This window comes from Rhinoderma darwinii, chromosome 5 (genome assembly GCF_050947455.1).
Source record: "Rhinoderma darwinii isolate aRhiDar2 chromosome 5, aRhiDar2.hap1, whole genome shotgun sequence".
In the NCBI taxonomy this organism is placed as follows: Eukaryota; Metazoa; Chordata; class Amphibia; order Anura; family Rhinodermatidae; genus Rhinoderma; species Rhinoderma darwinii.
Genome location: NC_134691.1, coordinates 248,271,461 through 248,294,562, shown reverse-complemented (window position 1 = coordinate 248,294,562; position 23,102 = coordinate 248,271,461). Strand labels below are relative to the sequence as shown.

At 42.5% G+C, this 23,102-nt stretch overlaps 1 protein-coding gene across 2 annotated transcripts in view; it reads right to left on the bottom strand.

The window, feature by feature from the left end:
- TBX20 (T-box transcription factor 20) overlaps window positions 1–23,102 on the bottom strand; it is a 60,195-nt gene that overhangs the window by 4,953 nt on the left and 32,140 nt on the right. The window contains exons 6-7 of one of the 2 annotated variants that reach the window (XM_075828562.1): window positions 19,390–19,478; window positions 13,010–13,027 (exon numbers count right to left, since the gene is read on the bottom strand). In XM_075828562.1, coding sequence (XP_075684677.1) covers window positions 13,010–13,027; window positions 19,390–19,478 — 107 coding nt within the window. The remainder of the gene's footprint in view (window positions 1–13,009; window positions 13,028–19,389; window positions 19,479–23,102) is intronic. The other variant, XM_075828563.1, reaches the window with a different exon arrangement.

Sequence of the window (23,102 nt, the reverse complement as noted above, 5' to 3'; positions counted from 1 at the left end):
TCACATTTAGGGGGTTTGTAGCACATCGGCAGCCTCCGCAATGTGATTTCGGGGGCTGCCAATGGTTGGCATGGCAACGGGAGGTCAGACAATGGCCTCCGGGTCTACCATGTATGAAAGCCTATGAGAACCCGATTAACATTTTATGAGGTATTTGTCTTCAGTGGGACAAACTGGGCTCAACATATTGTTCACTAAAGTGGCATATCAGTGGAAAATTTAAATTTTCACTTTGCACCATCCGCTGCGCATTAACCTCTTCACGCACCACAACTTAATAGCGTGTCGTGGTGGGGGTGTGATGTATGGAGCGGACCATACACTGCAGGTGTCATCAGTGTATTACAGCTGACACCCGGGTTTAACGGACAGGAACAGCGATCGCCCTGTTAGCCTGTAAAAATGAAAATATACTGCAATACATTAGTATTGCAGTGTATTGTACCAGTGATCTAATGATCGCTGGTTCAAGTGCCCTAGGAGGACTAATAAAATGTGTAAAAAAAAAAAGTAAATAAACTTATTATTAGTTAATAAACAAATAAATAAATATTTAAAGTCCCAAAAAAAAAAAAACTTACCATGTTTCCTTTAATGTAATGTAAAAAATAAAAAAAATCAACGAAATTGGTATCGCTGCGTCTGTAAAAGTCAGAATTATTACAATGAACCATTATTTAACTCGCATGGTGAACGCTGTAAAAAATAAAGAATTTAAAACCCCAAAATCTATTTTTTTGGTCACCTTAGCGCTAAAAAGTGACCAAAAAGTTGTACGTACCAAAAAAAAATGGTACCAATAAAAACGACAGCTAGTCCTGCAAAAAACAAGCCCTCACACCACCCAATCGACCAATAAATAAAAAAAGTTATGGCTCTCGGAATGTGGTGAAACCCAAAAAAAATTTATTCAACAAATGGTTTTTGCGTTGTAAAAGTAGTAAAATATAAAAAATGTATATAAATTTGGTATAACTGTAATTGTATTGAGTCGCAGAAAAAATTTTAAGTTGTCGTTTTTACCTTTACGTGAAAGCTGTAAAAACGAAACTCAAAAAACAAGGTAGGAATCAAATTTTTTTCTAATTTCAGCCTGCAAAGATTTTTATTTTCAGTTTCTCAGTACATTAAATGGTACTTTAAATGGTGTCAATAGAAACTACAACTCCTCCCGCAAAAAAATATGCCCTCACACCACTCTATTGACGTCAAAATAAAAAAGTTATGGCTCTTGGAAAGCGGGCCGGGAAAAACGAAAATGAAAAAGCAAAAAATGGATCAGTGCTGAAAGGGTTAAATAATTTCTAATGAAAAAATATTTATGACCACCTGTGATGTTGGCAGCAGTGCTGGAGTCCCCAGGCAGAGCATCAGCAGACTCCACTACTGCTGCCGACGTCACTGTCCATATATGAACAGTGACTTCAGGGGTTTCCTATCACTGGAGTCCCCAAGCAGAGTATCAGCTGATGCTCTGCCCGGGGACTCCAGCACTGCTGCCAACGTCACTGTCCATATAACGACAGTGATGTCGGCAGCAGTATGGGAGTCCCCAGGCAGACCATCAGCTGATGCTCAGGGACTCCAGTACTGCTGCAGACGTCACTGGCCATATATGGACGGTGACAGTAACGTTGACAGCAGTGCTGGAGTCCCCGGACAGAGCATCAGCCAATGGTCCCCGGATAACTCCTTTAATTCCTGTGAATTTTCTTGAAAATGTGAGAAATTGCTGCTAAAGTTCTACCTTGCAACGTCCTAGAAAAATAAAAGAATGTGCAAACATAAAGTAGACATAATGGAAATGTTAAAGAGGCTCTGTCACCAGATTTTGAAACCCCTATCTGCTACTGCAGCAGATAGGCGCTGCAATGTAGATTACAGTAACGTTTTTATTTTTAAAAAACGAGCATTTTTGGCCAAGTTATGACCATTTTTGTAATTATGCAAATGAGGCTTGCAAAAGTCCAAGTGGGTGTGTTTAAAAGTAAAAGTCCAAGTGGGTGTGTATTATGTGCGTACATCGGGGCGTTTTTAATACTTTTACTAGCTGGGCGCTGTGAAGAGAAGTAACATCCTCTTCTCTTCAGAACGCCCAGCTTGTGACAGTGCAGATCTGTGACGTCACTCACAGGTCCTGCATCGTGACGGCCACATCGGCACCAGAGGCTACAGTTGATTCTGCAGCAGCATCAGCGTTTGCAGGTAAGTCGATCTTACCTGCAAACGCTGATGCTGCTGCAGAATCAACTGTAGCCTCTGGTGCCGATGTGGCCGTCACGATGCAGGACCTGTGAGTGACGTCACAGATCTGCACTGTCACAAGCTGGGCGTTCTGAAGAGAAGAGGATGTTACTTCTCATCACAGCGCCCAGCTAGTAAAAGTATTAAAAACGCCCCGATGTACGCACATAATACACACCCACTTGGACTTTTACTTTTAAACACACCCACTTGGACTTTTGCAAGCCTCATTTGCATAACTAAAAAAATGGTCATAACTTGGCCAAAAATGCTCGTTTTTTTAAAATAAAAACGTTACTGTAATCTACATTGCAGCGCCGATCTGCTGCAATAGCAGATAGGGGTTGCAAAATCTGGTGACAGAGCCTCTTTAACTAGTAGCTATTTTGTGTGTTATTACTATCTGTTTTACAAGCAGATATTTAAATTTAGAAAAATGCTAATTTTTAACATTTTTCTCAAATGTAGTTTTTTTTTTTACCAAATAATTACTGAATTTATCAACCAAATTTTTCCACTGACATAAAGTACAATGTGTCATGAGAAAACAATCTCAGAATCGCTTTGATGGTTAAAAGCATTCCAGAGTTATTACCACAAAATGATACATGTCAGATTTGAAAAAATTGGCTTCGTCCTCAAGGCCAAAACAGGCTCAGTCCTAAGCACAATGTACACAATTCCACATTTAGGCCCCATGCACACGACCGTATTTTTGTCCACTCGTAAATATGGGTCCTTGGTCACACGTATTCGACCCGTATTGCACCAGTATTTACGGACCCGTGCCCGTAAATACGGGTCCGGTGTCACCCGTATTCCACCAGTATTTACGGGCACGTTTTCGCTGCAAAATTACACTGCAGTAATCGGCAGCCCTTCTCTCTATCAGTGAAGGATATTTACTGACGTCGCCTAGCAACGCTCCCGTAATTACGGGTGCACACACGTAGTCACCCGTAATTACGGGAGCCCCAGACTTCTATGGGCCTGCCCGTGCCGTAATTATGGCCTGAAATAGGACATGTTCTATATTTTTCAACGGCACGGGCACCTTCCCGTAAGCATACGGGGAGGTACCCGTGGCCAATAGAAGTCCATGGGCCTGTAAAAACGTGCCGTAATTACGGCCCGTAATTACGGGCGTTTTTACGTTCGGGTGCATGGGGCCTAAGAAAGACACTGGGCAAAAATGGCATCTAGAGGAGAGTTGCAAAGCGCAAACCACTGCGTTTGATCAAAAACATCTAGATGACCCCCAAGACTTTTTGGGTAATATTCTGTAGACTGAAGATTTAAAGGTGGAACTTTTTGGAAAACATAAGTCTCGTTACATCTGATATAAAGCTAACACTTCATTTCACCATAAAAACATCCAACAGTCAAACATGCTGGTGGCAGCGTGATGATCTGGGCTGCTTTGTTTCTGCTGGACTTGGACGACTTGTTACAATTGATCATACCATGAATTCTGCTGTCAGAAAAGCTTGAACGAGAAAGTCCGCCTGTCAGTTCGGGACCTAAAGCTCAAGTGCAGTTGGGTTATGCAGCAGGACAATAATCCAAAAGCACAGAAGCAAGTCCCCCTCTGAATTGCTCAAAAGAAGCAAACTTAAGGCTTTAGAGTCAAAGTTCTGACTTGAATCCCATTGAGATATGGAAAAATATTTTAATTGGGCATTAAAGGAGGGGTGTCGCGACAAAAAAATTTTTTATATCAATTTGCTTTTAGTGTTTTATTTAAAAAAAAATTATTTATTTGTGTGTTTGTGTTTTACTTTTTTTTTTTTCTAACTTTTTCGTCACTATGGGGGCTGACATTTTTTTTTTCATCTCTGTATGTGTCGATTAACGACACATACAGAGATGGAATATGGCACATACATCCCCATAGAGAATGCGAACGGGAGCCGTTCCATTCACTATAGTGTTCGCCGTCTGTGTGGGAACGGCGCATGCGCCGCTCCCACACAGTCCAAATGGAAGGTCTTCGGCAGAGCGACATCCGGCGCCATTTTCTTGTGGACCGGAAGCCGCGGCCGGACAGTAATATGACTACTTCAGGTCGCGGCTTCCGGACATGTGTTCAGATGCGTGCGGATGGACCGGAGGGAGCGGCGGCGGCAGGAGCAGGTAAGTTATGTTTGTGTATGTTCGTGTTTTCGTGTGTGATTAACATTGTATGTAAGCCTACTACACTGTGTATTCGCTCAAAAAATGGCGACACACAGTGTAGGAGGTATCAACATTCAATCCCCTCCTTTCTTCTGGCACTAGCCAGGATAAAGGAGCGGGGATTGTTTGAGGACGCTAGAGCGAGTGTGTCTTCTCAAATTTTGCAGCATAAAGCAATTTGGTTGCTTTACCACATGCCAATGCTGCAATTTTGGGAATTGCTCCCTCTAGTGACCAGAACAGGGAAATGTTATAAATTCGAGTCAGGAAATATTATAAATTAGATTCTAAGAAATTAAAAAAATTAGAACAATGTCTAATCATGTATACACTAACTGTTTAACAAAACAGCGACAGATTCCCTTTAAGTGCTCGAAAACCTTCAAATATAGCCAAATGAAAACAATTCTGCAAAGATGTAAAAGACTAATCGCAAGCTATCACAAACATTTAATTGCAGTTGTTACTACCAAGGGTGGAACAACCATTAGGTTTTGGGGGGCAATTACTTTTTCACATGGGTGATACTGGTTTTGAATAAATCTTAATCCTCAATAATTGGAATGGTCATTCAATAGCTCGATGTTTGTGTCTTTATCTTATATTAAACATTCTTACATGTACATGGCAGCTGCCAAGGGGAAGTATGAAGTAGGCTCGCTCCATACTCCGCAAGTGTCGAAACCTCACTGCAATGGGCAGTAAAGAAAAGCAGTGAAGCAGCATTCCTTCCAAATTAAAATCAGTGTTTATTCATCCAAATATTAAAGCAACGTTTAACCTCATCCATAGAGGCATTTTCAAGCACTGCAACGGGTGAAATCGAAGGTCACTTTGATTCCTGCCGTTTAACCACTTAGATGTCGCGGTCAATAGTGACCACGGCATCTAAGCTGTTAGAAAGAGGGAGGGCCGGAGGCAGGGTTTGATATGAGCATTTAAAAACCTTGATGTTCTGCAATACATTTGTTTTGTAGTATATCATGCAAGCGATTAAATGATCGCCGGTTGAAGTCCCCTAGGGGACTAATAAATAAAACTGTAAAACAGTTAAATAGTTTTTTAATGTCCAAAAAAATATTAAAAGTTAAAAAAAAAAAAACTTTTCCTATTGTTCCCTAAAGTAATGTTACAAAAAATTAACATAACTGGTATCACCACATCCGTAACTGTCCAAACTGTTCTAATACAATGTTATTTAACCGACAAGGTGAACACTGTAAAAAACAAACAAACGCCAGTGTTGCTGTTTTTTGGTGACCAAAAATAATTGAATAATGTCATCAAAAAGTCACATGTACCCCAAAATGGTACCAATAAAAAGTGCAGCTCAGCTTGCATAAAACAAGCTCTTAGAAAAAAGTTATGGCGACACAAAATAATTTTTTTAAACAAATAGTTTTTTCTTTATAAAAGTGGTAAAACGTAAAAAAAAACGTTACCAAATTGGTATAATAATTGTATCGACCCGTAGAATAAAGTTAACATGTCGCCTTTACCGCACAATGAAACAACAACAATGGCGGAATTGCTGTTTTTTTCCATCTCCACCTCACAAATATTTTTTTTTTCAGTTTCCCAGTACATTATGTGGTACATGAAATAGTGCCAGAAAAAAAAAAAAACTCATCCTGCAAAAAACAAACCCGTATATGGCTATGTCAACAGAAAAATAAAAAAAAGTTGTTGCTTTTGGAAGGCGGGAGGAAAAAACAAAAATAAAAAAACAAAAATTGACTGCATCTCCAAGGGGGTTAAAATTTGTTGGATGATCTGAAACATTTAAAAGGTGAAGGGAAAATATTCTTTCACAGAACTGTATATCAGCCAGTCAAATAATTCTGATTAAGTGCTTGAAAAGGAAAATGCCCCTCATGCATTACTAGTCAGATTCCTATTCAGAAGTTTGAAAAAGCTGGGTGGCAAGTCCTTTGGGTTCAGTAACCCAGTTTTCTCTCAAATAGATGTATGTAAGAAATAGCAGCATTTCTAACAACATGAAATAAGAGGGCAACTCAATGAAATATACACTTTAAATAGGTTGTCTGGTTAGAAAATTCTGATTTAGTACCCTTATATATGAGCCATAGTGGAGAGCGCCTATTAAGAGAGTCTCTCTGGAGGATCTGCCATGTCTATGCATGCCATTGCCAGCCCATTTATTTAAGAAATAAGTGAGTAAGGCTGGGTTCACACGACCTATTTTCAGACGTAAACGAGGCGTATTATGCCTCGTCTTACGTCTGAAAATAAGGCTACAATACGTCGGCAAACATCTGCCCATTCATTTGAATGGGTTTGCCGACGTACTGTGCAGACGACCTGTAATTTACGCGTCGTCGTTTGACAGCTGTCAAATGACGACGCGTAAAATGACTGCCTCGTCAAAGAAGTGCAGGACACTTCTTTGGACGTTTTTGGAGCAGTTTTCTCATAGACTCCAATGAAAGCAGCTCCAAAAAACGGACGTAAAAAACGCAGTGAAAACGCTGCGAAAAACGCCGTGAAAAACGCGAGTTGCTCAAAAAACGTCTGAAAATCAGGGGCTGTTTTCCCTTGAAAATAGCTCCGTATTTTCAGAAGTTTTTGGTCACTACGTGTGCACATACCCTAATACTTTATTTAACCTGTGGTGGCGCTGCAGGGGAAATTAACACTTGCTGTCAGGTTACCCCACGGATTAAAGAGTGTCAGTTGTGATCAGCTGTAATGTCCGTGGCTGCGGGCTGTCAGCTCCAACCTCCCCCTGACAGCCACAGCCACGAGTCGGCAAGCGCTGGCCCCAGCCTCCTCCTCAGGAGGCGCCAGCACTCGCATCCACTCACCTCTGCCGCATCCTGGAGGGTGCATGAGCACGCTTGTCCCCGCTCTTAAAGGTACAGCGCGCGCACCGGACCTCATGGACGAACTTTGACCGTGAGTACCCTGGACTATAAGAGGGGTCCAACCCCCTAGTTCTATGCCTGAGCGTTGTTGTGTTCCCTAAGTTTGTCTATGTGATGGCCTCCTAGTTGTTTCCTGTCCCAGTTCCTGTCCCTGTACCTATACTTGTTTCCAGTTCCTGTTCCTAGCAATCCATGCTATCCTGGTTTAGCACGGAGCCGTGCCAAAGTCGTGTCATGCTGCATCCACGTCTGACCTGCTTCACATCGCCTGACGTCCGCCTGCTACTTAGTCCAAGCTGAGCCTGCCCTGCCGCTGTCTGCGCTGCCACAGGTACCTATAAGAACTATAGACTATCACCTGCTCCCTGTTGGCCAGCTGCCTTACCGCCACGGAGGTACGGTCCAGTGGGTCCACAGACCTTTCGTGACATCAGCTTACTATTTGACCAAAGTAAACAACCCCCTTAAAGATTTTTTTATTGGCTGGTTATACATTGGTTGAGTACATAGCCACAAAATATAACCTGCATATTGTTCAATTGATGCCAGAAAATATTGAAAGTTTAATTAAAACAATGATAAAATTGAACAGTAATTGTTTACAATTTGGTAAATTGAATTGGGGTAAATGACTGCTAATTTTTCTTCCTAAGGCTTTAGATAAAACCTATGTATTCATAATGTAATATTCAATTAGCGCAGAATGCTGCAATTTCTGTCATCATGTCATAAAAACACTAGTTTTTGCCTTAGATTTTCCCTGGAAGAGATCCTCCTATGCTGGTTTCAGATAGGAGCTGATTCTAATCAGTTACAAGAAGCAATCCAATTACTCAGAGGTTTAGTGCACTAACTGACTCCAGACTAATTCAATTTTCATCTCTAAAGATCAATTGATCTGATTTCGATTTTTCCCTAAAGGCTGTTTAGGGGAAAGGCTGTGTTAAACATTTGTAAATGAATCGTGTAGGCCACTGCTGAGAAGAACTGTAGGGAAATATACACAAACCATCTATTCCTGCCTGTATAATTGACATATTAGATGTGTTGTGCTGTGACAGATTATACAATAGATGATGACCAGCTTTCAGAGTACTTGTCAGATGTTGTTTTTCTTACCCTCTAACATCACCCATTTCCATTTGTATATTTGTAAGTCATTATCCAGTTGCAGAAACCTTGACCGGATTAGTTTATAAGCTGTATCTTTCTTGTTTAGAGTAAAGTTGAATTTCTATAAATAAATAATAACTACCCCCTCTTCTTTTCTGATGAAAACACTGCAGAGTTTTAGTGCTTTTTTCCCCGTTTTCTTAATTTAGTACTTTGAATTACATTGATTGTTTGTACATATATGTGCGTGTGTTTACGTAGAACTATTTTAGTGGTAAATACATATTTGACAAGAACATATCTCGGACGCCTCTCTTAAGACCGTTAGGCTACATTCACACGACCGGTTGTCAAATTGGTTGCGAAAAACGGCCGATTAGCACCCGTGTGGGACCACTTTTCATGGATCCCTCATAGACTTAAGTCTATTGAGAGATCCGGGAAAACAAGCAAAAATAGGGCATGTCCTATTTTTCCCGGGCCATTCACAGAATCCGTTAAAAAAAACGGCCGTGTGAATAGCCCCATAGACATGAAATCATTTTAATGCAGCCGTTTGACAGCTGTTAAAAATACGGCGTTAAAAAAAAGGGGTATGGAAACCATTGCACTGAATTTTATTATTTTCCTCCTAAAAGCAAAATTAAGCAACTTTATAAATAGTCTTTATTAAAAATGTTCTACCATTTTAAAGTCTCTGTAAACCCTGTGGTTGACCTGCTGTTTCTGACATAGATCCAACGGTACACTGTTCCTGGTTGTGTTGACTTTCATCGCTCACCCTACTCTGTGTTAGAGATAGGGAGGGAGAGAAGGAGGTTGTACATGGCAGATTAGAGAGTGGAGAGTGGGGAAAGCATCCAAGTCTCCAAGGACGGCAAATCACACAAGCCGTACTGAAATCAGAGTGCATATATGGAGAAAAGCACACACGGGGAGGACAAACCCCAAAAGCTGTACTGAATCAGAGTGTAGATAGGGGAAAAAAAAGCACACAGGCAGCCTTGCAGAGGAAAGTGGGAGGCTGTGTATGAGTATAGAAAAAAAAAGGTAGCACCCACAAAAGAATGTGCAGAGAGAGGGGTAATCACACAGGCTGCGTATCTGTGCAAAAAGAGAGGAAAGCACCCATGGAAGACTGTGCAGGGGGAGGGATGGGGAAATTACACACTCCTTAGCATCAGTGTCTGCCAGCAAAAAGGAGAAGAGATATCTAATGGGCTGTAGAAGGGGAAAGCAGTATAGGAATTAAGCTGTGATGATAAATGAGAGCTAGTAAAGACAGCATACTGGACACACAGACCTCACATCCAGCATGTACAGTGCATTCGGAAAGTCTTCAGATCCTTTCACTTTTTTCACATTTTGTTTCTCATTATCTGAGAGTCCTCCAGGAGGGCTTTCATGTGTCTTCAGTGAAGTGCTGCAGTGATATCACTGCAGAACTCCACTAGTCTGGGCTTTATGGCAGAGTGGTCAGAAAGAAGCCTCTCCTGAGTAAAATGTCGGCGGTATGTGGTAATAAACTACTGTATAAATACACTTCAGGGTTCAGAAGGGAAGGAGCGCCGTTTGGCTTTTGGAGAGCAAATTTTGCTGGATTGGTTTTTCTGCACCATGTCGCATTTGCAAAGCCCCTTAGGTACCAGTACAGTGGAAACTCCCCAAAAGTGACTCCATTTGGCAAACTACACCCATTGAGGAATTCATCTTGTGGTGTAGTGATCATTTTGACCCCACAGGTGTCGGAGATTTTATTAGAAATGTGCAGTGAAAATGAAAAATTACATTATTTTCCAATAAAACGTAGAATTAGTTCAAAATTTTTGATTTTCTCAACAAATAAAGGAGAAAAAGCACCATAACATTTGTAAAGCAACTTCTTCAGAGTAAGGAAACACCCCATATGTGGTCATAAACTGCTGTTTGGATACACGGCAGGATACAAGGGAAGGAGCACCATTTGGCAGTTGGAGCACAGATTTTGCAGGATTGATTCCTGGGCGCAGTGTTGCATTTACAAAGCCCCTGAGGTACCAGTACAGTAAGAACCCCTGAAATGTGACTCCATTTGGTAAACTACACCCCTTGAGGAATTAATCTAGGGGTGTAGTGAGCATTTTGACCACACAGGTTTTTGCTGAATTTATTAGAATTAGGATGTGAAAAAAAAAATTACATTTTTTTTTGCGAAAAGATGTAGTTCTAGCCCAAAATTTTGCATTTTCACAAGACTATAGGAGAAAAGCACCTCAATGTTCGTAAAGCATTCTCTCCAAAGTAAGGCAATACCCTACACGTGGTCATAAACTGCTATTTGGACACAAAGCAAGGCTCTAAAAGGAAGGAGCGCCATTTAGTATTTGGAGTGGAGATTTTACAAGATTCGTTTTTTGACACCATGTTGCATTGAGCTATAGTACCAGTACAGTGGAACTCCCGGAAAATTACCCCATTTTGGAAACTAGATCCCTCAAAGAATTTATCTAGGGGTGTAGTGAGCATTTTTACCCCACAAGTGTTTTGCAAAAATGAGTACACAAGAGATGTTGCAGATTGAAAATTGCCGTTTTCCATAGATATGCCATTTCAGTGCCCAATGTGTTGTGCCCAGCTTGTTCCACCGTAGACACACACCCCATTGTTAAGCGGGTTCTCCAGAATACAGTAATACACCACATCTGGTCATAAATTGCCATTTGGGCACACTGCCAGGCTCAGTTGGACCACCATTTGGCTTTTGAAGCGCAGATTTTGCTTGGTGTTTTACTGGTATTTCAGGTTATAATGTGGGGGAATATGTAAGCTGGGCGGAGTACATCAGGGTATATGTAAGCTGGGCGGAGTGCATCAGGGCATAATAGGATGATGTAATAATGGGGTGAATGAATAATCCATGGATTGGTGTGGTATGCTTTGAACCAATCCTTTATGCACAGGCCAGGTTTATTGGGTATTATACAAAATATCTGTGCTCCAGTATTGCCTAATCTTTGACTTCTTCACTAGCCCTATAAGCAGCACAAGAGCCTAAAGTTTCCTAATCTCTGCTGCATCTACAGGGTCCACCTGTGGGGTCCAGCAAATGATAATGTGGGGTATTTAGTGAAATTCTACTGGACCTAAAAAATTAGTCTGAGCCGTCATTTAACATCATTGGGTTTTGAGAGTCATAACGTGTTATTTTTCCGTTGACGGAGCTGTGCGAGGGTGCGCTTTTTGTGGAACGAGCTGTAATTTTTATTGGTTCCATTTTGGGGTGCATGCGATTTTTTTTTATCACTATTTATTAAATTTTTTGGGAGATGAGGAAACCAAAAAACAGCAATTATAGCACAGTTTTTTTTTTTTTTTACAGTGTTCACCGTGAAGTATAAATAACATGTTAACTTTATTCTGTGGGTCGATACGATTACAGCGACACCAAATTTATATCTTTTTTTACGTTTCACTACGTTCCCACAATAAAAATACTCTTTTCTAAAAAAATCATGTTTTAGTGTCGCCATTTTCTGAAAGCCATAACTTTTTTATTTTTTAGTTGATATCGCTGCGGGAGGACTTGTTTTATGCGTGACGAACTGTAGTTTCTATTGGTACCATTCTGGTTTTACTTGCAACTTTTTGATCACTTTTTATTACATCTTTTTTTGAGACAAGATGACCAAACAATAAAATGTGGTCATTGTTTTTTATTTAAAAATTTGTACGGTGTTCACCGTGTGGTAAATATAATGTGATATTTTTATAGATCAGGCCATTCCGAACGCGGCGATACCTATTATGTATAGTTTTTTTTCATGTTTATTTTTTTTCTAATTATAAAGGAGTTGATCAGGGAAACAGGGCAAGTGTTGTTTTTATTAGTTAAAACTTTTTATTTATTTATTTTTCTTTAACATTTTTTTTTACCTATTTCACTTGTTTCTTTTACACTTACCTGGGGACTTGAAGATCTGGTCTTCTGATCCCCGGTACAATACACTGCACTACTTATGTAGTGCAGTGTATTGTAAAGGTCATTCTTCATATGACAGTTAGCCTATTAGGTCCTGCCTCGGGCATGACCTAATAGGCTTCAGTACCTGGGCAACCAGGAAGCTTAGCAACGGCTTCCTGGTTGCCATAGCAACCATCACCATCCGCGATCCATCGCTGGGGGGCCGGGGGGTACAGAGGGAGCCCCCTCCCTTTGTCAACCACTTCAATGTGGCGGACGCCTTTGACAGCTGCATTGAAGGGGTTAAACGGCGGCGATTGGAGGTAACTGCCATCGCCGTCGTTGCAGCCGCTGAAGATGAAGCGCGCACAGCTCCTGTGCCCGCTTCATCTACAGGGCGTGACTGTACGCCCTTGTGCGGGAATGAACTGTAAATCAGGATGTATAGTCACGACAAATAGCGGGAAGGCGTTAAAGGGGTTGGCCAGGAAAAAAATATTTTCTAAAAAGTGTCCCCCAGCCTTTGTTTGCCTTCCCTAAAACCCCCTACATACTTTCTAACCAGTTTCTGTTTGATCTCCATCGTCACTGTTACTCTTTCTGTTTGTTTACATCCCTTGCTTCTGGTCCTGGCTGTTTCCTGTCTTGTAACCCACCATACCCATGATCCCTTGCTGCATCTGAGGGGACAGCTTACATCCCCCTTTCTCCCTCCACAGCATCTCAGCTATTTGCATACGGCCATGCCATTCCCTGCTCTAATTACAGTCACCCAACTCCTTGCACTGTCACACACACACACACACACACACACACACACACACACACACGGTATATGCATTGATAATGGGGGATGATATAATCCCTGCATCATAACCCCATTACCCCTGCATATAACTGCTATCATCCCTATGTATTACCCCCAACATGCCCGTATATAACCGCCATCATCCCTGTAAATTACCCCCAACATTCCTGTATGTAACCCTCAACATCCCTATATATAAGCCCAACATCCCTGTGTATTACCCCCAACATCCCTGTATATAACCCCCAACATCCCTGTGTATTACCCCCAACATCCCTGTGTATTACCCCCAACAACCCTGTAGATAGCCGCCATCATCCCTGTGTATAACCGCCATTATCCCTTTGTGTGACCCTCAACATCCCTGTGTATAACCCCCCTCATCCCTGCATATAACGCCAACATCCCTGTATATAACCCCCATCATCACATTGTATTACCCCCATCATCCTATACCAGGATGATGGCAGTTATGCACAGAAATGATGGGGCTAATAGAAAGGGATGTTGGGGGTAATAGACAGCAATGTTGAGGGTAATAGACAGGGATGATGGGGATCACATACAGGAATGATGGGGTTCATATAACCCCATCATCCGTGTGTATTACCCCCAACATCCCTGTAAATAACTGCCATCATCCCTGTGTATAACGCCCAACATCCCTGTGTATAACCCTCAACATCCATGTATATAACCCCAACATTTATGTATATAACCCCCTTCATCCTATACCGGGATGATGGCAGTTATATACAGGAATGATGGGGGTAATGGACAGGGATGTTGGGGGTAATAGACAGGGATGTTGAGGGTAATACACAGGGATGATGAGGGGTCACATACAGGGATGATGGGGGTCATATACAGGGATGATGGGGGTCATATAACCCCATCAGCCCTGTATTTATGTACCCCCTTCCCTGTATTTATGTAACCATCGGGGCGCGCGGAGATTGAGGAATACCAACACCACGTCCACACCTCCTTCTACATCTGAGTACAAGGAGAAGGGGGCGTGTTCTCGGAGAGACGACGCTGTGTCTTTCATCAGCCAGCACTTCCGGCTGAACAGAGGCACGGCGCGTCATGAACTGCACTGCACTAAAGAAGTAGGAAAAGGCGTGGACGACGAGACAGGTGTAGGAGGGGCGTGTACTATGATTGATGACGCTTCGTGTCTTTGCTCAGCCAGCACTTCCGACTGAACAGAGGCACGGCGCATCATCAACTACATCTAAAGGCAGTGGGAGCAGAGGCGGATCTCTGAAGAGCTCATGAAACATCCGCCCGGCCAACTGCCTGTAAATGGAGTTGATGACGCGCCGTGCCTTTGTTCAGCCGGAAGTGCTGGCTGAGCAAAGAGACGGAACGTCACCGGAAAATAAAAATTTACTCTGGATGCGGTCACGTGACCAACAATTCTGCATAGATAACCCTGCCATATATAAACAAACATTATTTTAGAAAAGTAATTGTACATGTCACATTAGGTTAAAATAAAAATAAAATGTATTCCTTGCCAACCCCTTTAAGGTAATCACAAATATATGTAAAAAAAAGTTTTTCCTTGTCAAAGGTGTCCATAGCCCTCAAAGCTTTACAGTGTTAAAGAGGCTCTGTCACCAGATTATAAGTGCCCTATCTCCTACATAATCTGATTGGCTCTGTAATGTAGATAACAGCAGTGGTTTTTATTTTGAAAAACTATCATTTTTGAGCAAGTTATGAGCTAGTTTAGATTTATGCTAATGAGTTTCTCAATGGACAACTGGGCGTGTTTTTACTTTTTACCAACTGGGTGTTGTACAGAGGAGTGTATAAGGCTGACCAATCAGTGACTAATCAGTGTCCTACACTTCTCATTGTTCCAGCCCAGCTTCTTTCACTGCACAATCACACTGTGCTGTGGATCATGCTGGGCTGGAACAATGAGAAGTGCAGGACACTGATTAGTCACTGATTGGTCAGCCTCATACACTCCTCTGTACAACGCCCAGTTGGTAAAAAGTAAAAACACGCCCAGTTGTGCATTGAGAAACTCTTTAGCATAAATCTAAACTAGCTCATAACTTGCTCAAAAATGATAGTTTTTCAAAATAAAAACCACTGCTGTTATCTACATTACAGCGCCAATCAGATTATGTAGGAGATAGAGCATTTATAATCTGGTGACAGAGCCTCTTTAATTCATTCAAGCTAAATATGAGCTTTGGTTCAATGATTTATACGCTACATCAGGCAATCAGTTTCTTCTTTAACTAGAGTCAACATAAACATTGAAGCAAATTAAAGGTTTTTTTCTGCAGTGAAAGATCTAGATATGATATAACATGCTTGCCACAATTCTTCTCACTCACATTGTCATAAAGTGCTCATACACATCAGATAACAGTCAGCTGAACCAGTGGCGTAACTACCGCCGTAGCAGCAGTAGCGGCTGCTACGGCGCCCGCCGGCACGGGCCCCCACCATGGCCGGAGGCTCCGCTAGCAGCCGCTATGGCTGCTACAGCGGGACGCCACTGAACACTACGGCAGAGCAGGGAGGTATCTCCCCGCTCTGCCATTAACTGGTTCCCGACCGCTGGCTGTATTTTTACGGCCAGCGGTCAGGGTCCTTAAAACCCGAGCCATAGACTTTCTACGGCTCGGGTTTTAACTTGCTGTCCGCGCGATCGGGCAGCTGAATGTCGGGTCTCCAGCTGTCAGTGACTGCCGGGGACCCTGAGGAGAGGATAGAAGCAGCTTTCGCTGCTTCTGTCTTCTCTGATCACTTGTACACAGCGCTGAATGCGCGCTGTGTACAGGAATAGAGAGAGCAGCAGCGGTGCGGTCTCTATTCCTCCCGGTGATCATGTGACTGGTCACATGATCGACGGGTGGCGTTAGTGGCAGGCTGCTGCTGGGTCTAACAAGACCCAGCACAGCCCTATTAGTGACAATAGTCACTATGAGAGGGCTGATTTCCTCTGTAACTGGGGCTGCTGTGCAGTTACAGTGGAAAAACATGGTGTAAAAGAAAGAAAAAAAATATATAATGTTCCCCAAAGGTCTTCTTTGACCTTTGGGGGACAGACCATAGTAATAAAAAAAGAATAATGTAAAGTGCAAAAAAAATGTAAATAATAAATACACATAAAATACCCACCCCCAAAAAAAAACGTTCCCCCCCGCCAATCATTGTTGTAACGCTAGCGCTGACCCAATTACCCTAATATAGACATGTAATATATAAAAATTTACGGTAGACAATGACGATCACAAATAAAAGGTCTATTTTAGGGTAAAACTATGTTATTACCAAAAAAAAATAGCTGAAACGTAAAAAAGCTTATTTTTTTACTATTATTTTCAAACTTTATGAATAAAAATTCTAAAATAGCAAAAAAGGTGCGTATAAAAACGATACAAAATAAAACCTGCATTGTCTACGGAAAAAACGTCGCAAAAATCACGTCGTTAGCCAAACAAATAAAAAAGTTATAGCCATTTAACTAACACGTGCTAAAAATGGCTAAACGGTGTCTGGTCCTGAAGGCGCAAAATAGAGCAAAAGACATGTATCCCCTCTCCACAGGACATGTATCCCCTCTCCACAGGATCTCCACAGGATCTCCACAGGACATACACAGGACAGGGGATACATGTGTGATCGCTGGCAGCGATAGGTAGAACGGGGGACTGAAAGTCCTCTGAAGTTCTCCATCACAAACCTCGGACTTCCGGGGTCTGTGTCGGCAGCTCCGTAGAAATTAATGGAGCGCCGGTCGTGCTTGTGCTCATGCGTGACCAGCGCTCCTTTCATTTTTATTGAGCTGCGCAGACGCCGGAAGTCAGAGGTTTGTCATGGAGAAGTTCAGGGGACTTTCAGTCCCCCGTTCTCCCTATCGCTGCCAGCGATCACTCATGTATCCCCTATCCTGTGGAGATCCTGCGGAGAGGGGATACATGTATTTTGTAGGACACACTGTAGGGTCGCATTTTTTTGGGAGGGGGGACGCTGTATGGCGTTCCCTACAGGGGGGGAGCTTTATGGCGTTCCCTACAGGGGGGGCTGTATGGCGTTCTCTACAGGGGGGGCTGTATGGCGTTCTCTACAGGGGGGGCTGTATGGCGTTCTCTGCAGGGGGGCTGTATGGCGTTATCTACAGGGGGGCTGTATGGCATTATCTACAGGGGGGCTGTATGGTGTTCTCTACAGGGGGATGTATGGTGCTATCTACAGAGGGGGGGCTGTATGGCGTTATCTACAGTGGGGGCTGTAAAAAAGGCACTATCTACAAGGGGTGGGTTGTGTGACACCCAGGGGAGGGGGGCCCCAGTCAAAAGTTTGCTATGGGGCCCAGTCATTCCTAGTTACGCCCCTGAGCTGAACCCGACGATTTTGCCGGGAATGGCTGACTACCTGATGTAGTATGGGGGTGTTCTTCTTCTCCCCCGATTGGGGTTAAAGGATCAGGCCTGTTGAATTTCAAAATAACTGATCTTTTGTTCCAGATAGATGTCTCTCTTCTTTGAAATAAACATGCACGCTCGGCCAAGGCAAGCTTGCAAGTATATGGGGAGGTTGGGGGCAATAGCAGGCAGCCGAACGAGTGTTTACCCAACCGCTATCGTCAGTTTATCGTCAGCTTAATCATTAAATTGCTATTTGCAGAATAAAAAAAAATGACTAAGCCCAGTATAAAATATCCACAATAAGGACAGTACACTTATATGGACTTCAGTAAACGGTTTCTTGAAATGAATGTGAGTTACAGAAAGTTATCAATGAGGCACTTGTAGGATTCTGTAACTCCCGTTAAATTAAAGGGAGGATGACCACTCCTCAATGGACACCACGCTAGAAAACATACACTTGTCACAGGTGAAAGCTGCTAAACTGCTTCAAATTGCACTTTCATGACAAACTAAAAACCTTATTAGGTGTAATGTGTTTGAAAAAGGTAAATACTACATAAATTTGTGTTTAACATGTTTGATGAAGGAAATTAATTATATTTTGTCAAACAGAATGATTCTTGTTCATTGTCCTTGGTTTTGCAACAGTAGTTGATATGACCTTTATCTGATCTTCACTATGTATCTGTTTTAGTAACTGACCTTTCAAAATAGAATTGACCAAAAATCATAAATGTAATAATAAAGTATTGACCTTTGTTTTTAATTATGAAAAAAATGGCAATCAGGCTTTCTCCATTAGAGGGCAGAGGCTCAAATAATGGTAATATCAAAATTATTAATGATTATAACTCCTTGAGAAAATCAATGGAATACTCCTTAGCCATAAACATGTTCTTAACCATTACAATAAACGAATAAACGTTGGTTATTACTTTAAATTAAAGGGATTGTCCACTTTGGAGAATCTTTTTTTTGTTAGGAGGGTCTCTTGATGATCAGCTTTAATCTGTGGGGGACCAGTTTCCCTGCAACACCACTACAGGAGAAATAGATCATTACACAGTGCCCATTAGAATCAAAAGACTTTCTGTGAAATGCATATATGGGCTGTGTCCCCCAGAGCAAAAAACTCTGTATAGCTGTCGTCCACCCTGGCTAATAGTTGAAGGTCCTGAATGGCAGACCTCTATCTAAGGGGTTGAACAGGATCAGAAAAATACGGACGCTTTCAATTAGAAACAGCGCCAAACCTGTCCATGGGTTGTGTCTGGTAATGCAGCTCAGCTCAATTGCAATGAATGGGACTACTCTGCAATACCACACAAGACCTGTGGACAGATGGGAAACTTTCCTTTAACTTAGAATTCCTTAAAAGGTATTTGAAAATGTGTTTTCTAAACCAGACAACTCTTTAACCTTTACTAGTGGACTAATGCTGAGTAAACTTGCCATGAGAAGAAAGGCAATATTCAGTATACAAAAGATCCTATAAAATAATTCTTAGTATTCTGTCAGTCAGACGAGCGATCAGTCCAGCTGACTTACAGATATGGCTTACAGTGACATTATGCAGCTTCTGTGTATAGTTGATACATAGAAGCTGCAGCGCTTAAACTAAAATGTTTAATAAATGTATATTAGAAAATTTTTTACAGTGACAAAACACATACATCACATAAAAAAAGGTTTTAAAGGTTTACATAGCCTATACGTTTTAAAGAGATTATCAAAAATTAAAATATGAATACGTACACAGCATATTTAAAAACAATTAAAATACAGACAGTTTTTTAGATGTTATCATACGAGTAAACCCACAATTCCCATAACCTTTCAATATCAGTGAGCCTGGATGAGTCCCGGAATCCTTTGGCGAAAGGGTTGCTGTCAATTTTCAGCTTGGTTATCTGTAAAGACAAGGTTACACAATGGTTCCAAATTTGACAAATCAGCACCCCTCCCGACAACTCTAACTCTACAATCAAATAACCCATTTAATATCACAAACTCCTAACATAGTTTCTAGTTTTTGTTGCTCTTCAATAATAGTGATCAGTCTTAGAACACAAGTTACCTTGTAGTTTAAATTTGTGCAATTCATAGGAAAATTATAATTATAAAAGTATCATGATAACATTTTATACAAACTAAACTTTTTCCGGTATATATTCATATTGCATTTCTGTAATGGAATCAAGTGCCAGATTTTCAGACTCTAAATTTTAAGAAGAGTCACCAGCTATAAATAATAGCAAGTAGGGTCTGGCTTCTATGTTAGATGTTGTATCGTGGGAAACTGCACCTTAAATGCTTGTCTTCCCTCACAGTGTATGGAATATAAAGCATTGGAGAGCGTCCATTAAAATGAGCGGGGTTTCATTGATTTCTGCTAATGCCTGTGGCCTACAGCCAAGAGCCATTTTGGCTTTAGCTAATAGTGGGGTTCAAAGTGGGGAACTATCTCTATTAAGGTAACATATGCTAAAGAGACATTTGTAAAGGAGTTGTCCAAACTAGAGACCCTCAATAAAAAAAACACTCTAGGCCAAACTAATACACTATATTATGCCTACGGGGGAAGTGTTTTTTCAGGTTTATTTGTAAGGCTCGGTTCACATCTGAGTCAGGGCTTTCCGTTGTTGTGCTCCATCATAGGAGCAGAACAATGAAAAACCAAAGCTGCCGAATCCCTACTATAACGGAAACCAACGGCAGCTGATGGAACCCATTGACTTTAATAGGTTCCGCTAGATTTCCGTCACAGTATCCGTTATTTTGCCAGACAACATTATATATATATATATACATACATATATGTATATATATATATATATATATAAGTGATAAAATCATTCAGTTTTCTAATATACATCTAAATTGGGTTCATAATTCTTTTAACAGTGTTGTAGGCCCTTGTCTCTTCACAGTAGAATGGTATAGCCCACAGATTAGTTCCGCATAATGCATCCATGAATTAACGTTTTTTTACAGCATCCGAGAGGCACCCGATAGTCTACACGGACCCATTCACTTTAGCGGGTGAATCGGGTCTGTGAAAAATTATCAGAGTCTCCGATCTGAGGAAAGATAGGACATGTTCTATCTTTCCTCAGATCACTGACGGGACTCGGCCGGCGCACACGCTCATGTGCATGAGGCGTTACTGAATAGGATTAAAAATGGTGTCAGTCATGTGACCCACCCACCACATATCTTATGACACGCAGCATTTAGTCAACAGCATGGTTACATGACATACATGTGTTGGGGAAACACAGAGGGCTAAGTGAATAGGACTAATGGTGGAATAACAACTACATTACTGTGCGTGTATTCACAGTCCCTAGGTGACGTATAAAATGGCTGCCTGTTTCTAGGTGATGTTATCTGGTTGTTAATAAAGTGAACTGTTAAAGAACACAACACAAACAGACAGGAGACAGGGAGAAGAATGTAATAGGTGCTCCTTACAGACAATGACAGACATCATGAGATGCTGCTGTAGGTAGTGTAAGGAAGTGACTGGAAAGGTAGTAGATGGTGTCTATATTCCACCAAGGTTTCTCTTCTATACACAGTGAGGGGCTCCAAGTGTCATACAAAGCAAGAGGAAAAACACATTGCTAGTTTTTCTCCATGTTCTGTGTAAGGTATGGAATTTGGAGGTTTTGTAGTGTCCTGGGTGGGATGAAGCCTCCATTCCCAGTCCAGTAAATGTAGCTGTACTGAGGCCTATTTAACCCCGCGCTGCACTGTGTAAGGTCTCTCTGTGCAGAGCAGGGTTGCTGCTCACAAGCTGCAGACAAACTGAAGGTACAGGTTGCTGCTATACTGTCTGCAGGGCCGCCATCAGGAATTTCAGGGCCCCATACAGCTACATTTTCTGGGCCCCCCTTTTACTGCTCGCGGGAAAAAGACGCCGACGCCTCCCATTGAAATCAATGGAAGCCATTTTCGGGCCGTTTTTGACGAGTTTTGCAACGTGGTTTCTGCGTAAAAAAACTCGTCAAAATACTCTGTGTGAGCATAGCCTTACACGTATAAATTCCCTGCGAGTGGTGCAGCACCCCAGCCTACTGTATAATGACATTCTGCAGCTTTCTGTCTTCCTGCTTCAGTTCCTCATGATTTTCAAGATCTCTGCCTGCTGTCTGTGAATGAGAACATTAAAACCAGTCCTGGCTTATTACTTTCACAGCTGATGGTCTTGTTACAATGTATCAGTGTAGATAAGAGCCATCTGCCTGGAGTCCAGCACAGGAGAGGGGTTTGTGCTGTTGCTGCGTTTAGCTCACAGATGATTGACTGATACATTGTAACAAACTTTCTTATATACAACTTTAACGCCATACTGCCCACCTTCTAGAGAACGCCATACAGCCCCCTCTGTAGATAACGCCATACAGACCCCCTGTAGATAACGCCATATAGCCCCCCTGTAGATAACGCCATACAGCCCCCTCTGTAGATATCTACAAAGGGGGCTGTATGGCATTCTCTACAAGGGGGTCTGTATGGCGTTCTCTACAAGGGGGGGGGGGCTGTATGGAGTTCTCTACAAGGGGGGGGGGCTGTATGCCATTATCTACAGAGGGGGCTGTATGGCGTTCTCTACAAAGGGGGCTGTATGTAGTTCTCTACAGGGGGGCTGTATGTAGTTCTCTACAGGGGGTGTGTATGGCGTTATCTACAGGGGGGCTGTATAGCGTTACCCACAGGGGGGGCTGCATAGCGTTACCTACAAGGGGGGGGCTGTATATCGTTATCTACAAAGGGGGCTGTATGGCGTTATCTACAGGGGGGACTATGTATGGCGTTATCTACAGTGTAGGTAATGCTATACAGCCCCCTCCTGTAGGTAACGCTATACAGCCCCCCTGTAGGTAACGCTATACAGCCCCCCTGTAGGTAACGCTATGCAGCCCCCCCTGTAGGTAACGCTATACAGCCCCCCTGTAGCTAACTCTATGCAGTCCCCTTTGTAGGTAACGCTATGCATCCCCCCCTGTAGGTAACGCCATGCAGCCCCAACCCCCCCAAAAATCTGACCTACAGTGTGTCTTACAGAAGACATGTATCCCCTATCCACAGGATAGGGGATACATGTGTGATCGTTGGCAGCGATAGGGAGTTCTCCATGACTAACCTCTGACTTCCGGCGTCTGCAAAAATGAAAGGAGCGCTGGTCACGCATGCGCAGAAGCGCGACCGGCGCTCCATTCATTTCTACGGCGCTGCCGACACAGACCCTGGAAGTCCGAGGTTTGTGATGGAGAACTTTCAGTCCCCCGTTCTCCCTATCAATGCCAGCGATCACACATGTATCCCCTATCCTGTGGATAGGGGATACATGTCTTTTGTTTAATGGCAGAGCGGGGAGATACCTCCCTGCTCTGCCGTAGTGTTCAGTGGCGTCGCACTGTAGCAGCCATAGCGGCTGCTAGCGGAGCCTCCGGCCATGGTGGGGGCCCGTGACGGCGGGCGACACGGGCCCCCTCATGCCGCGGGCCCCCGGCGGTAGTTACGCCACT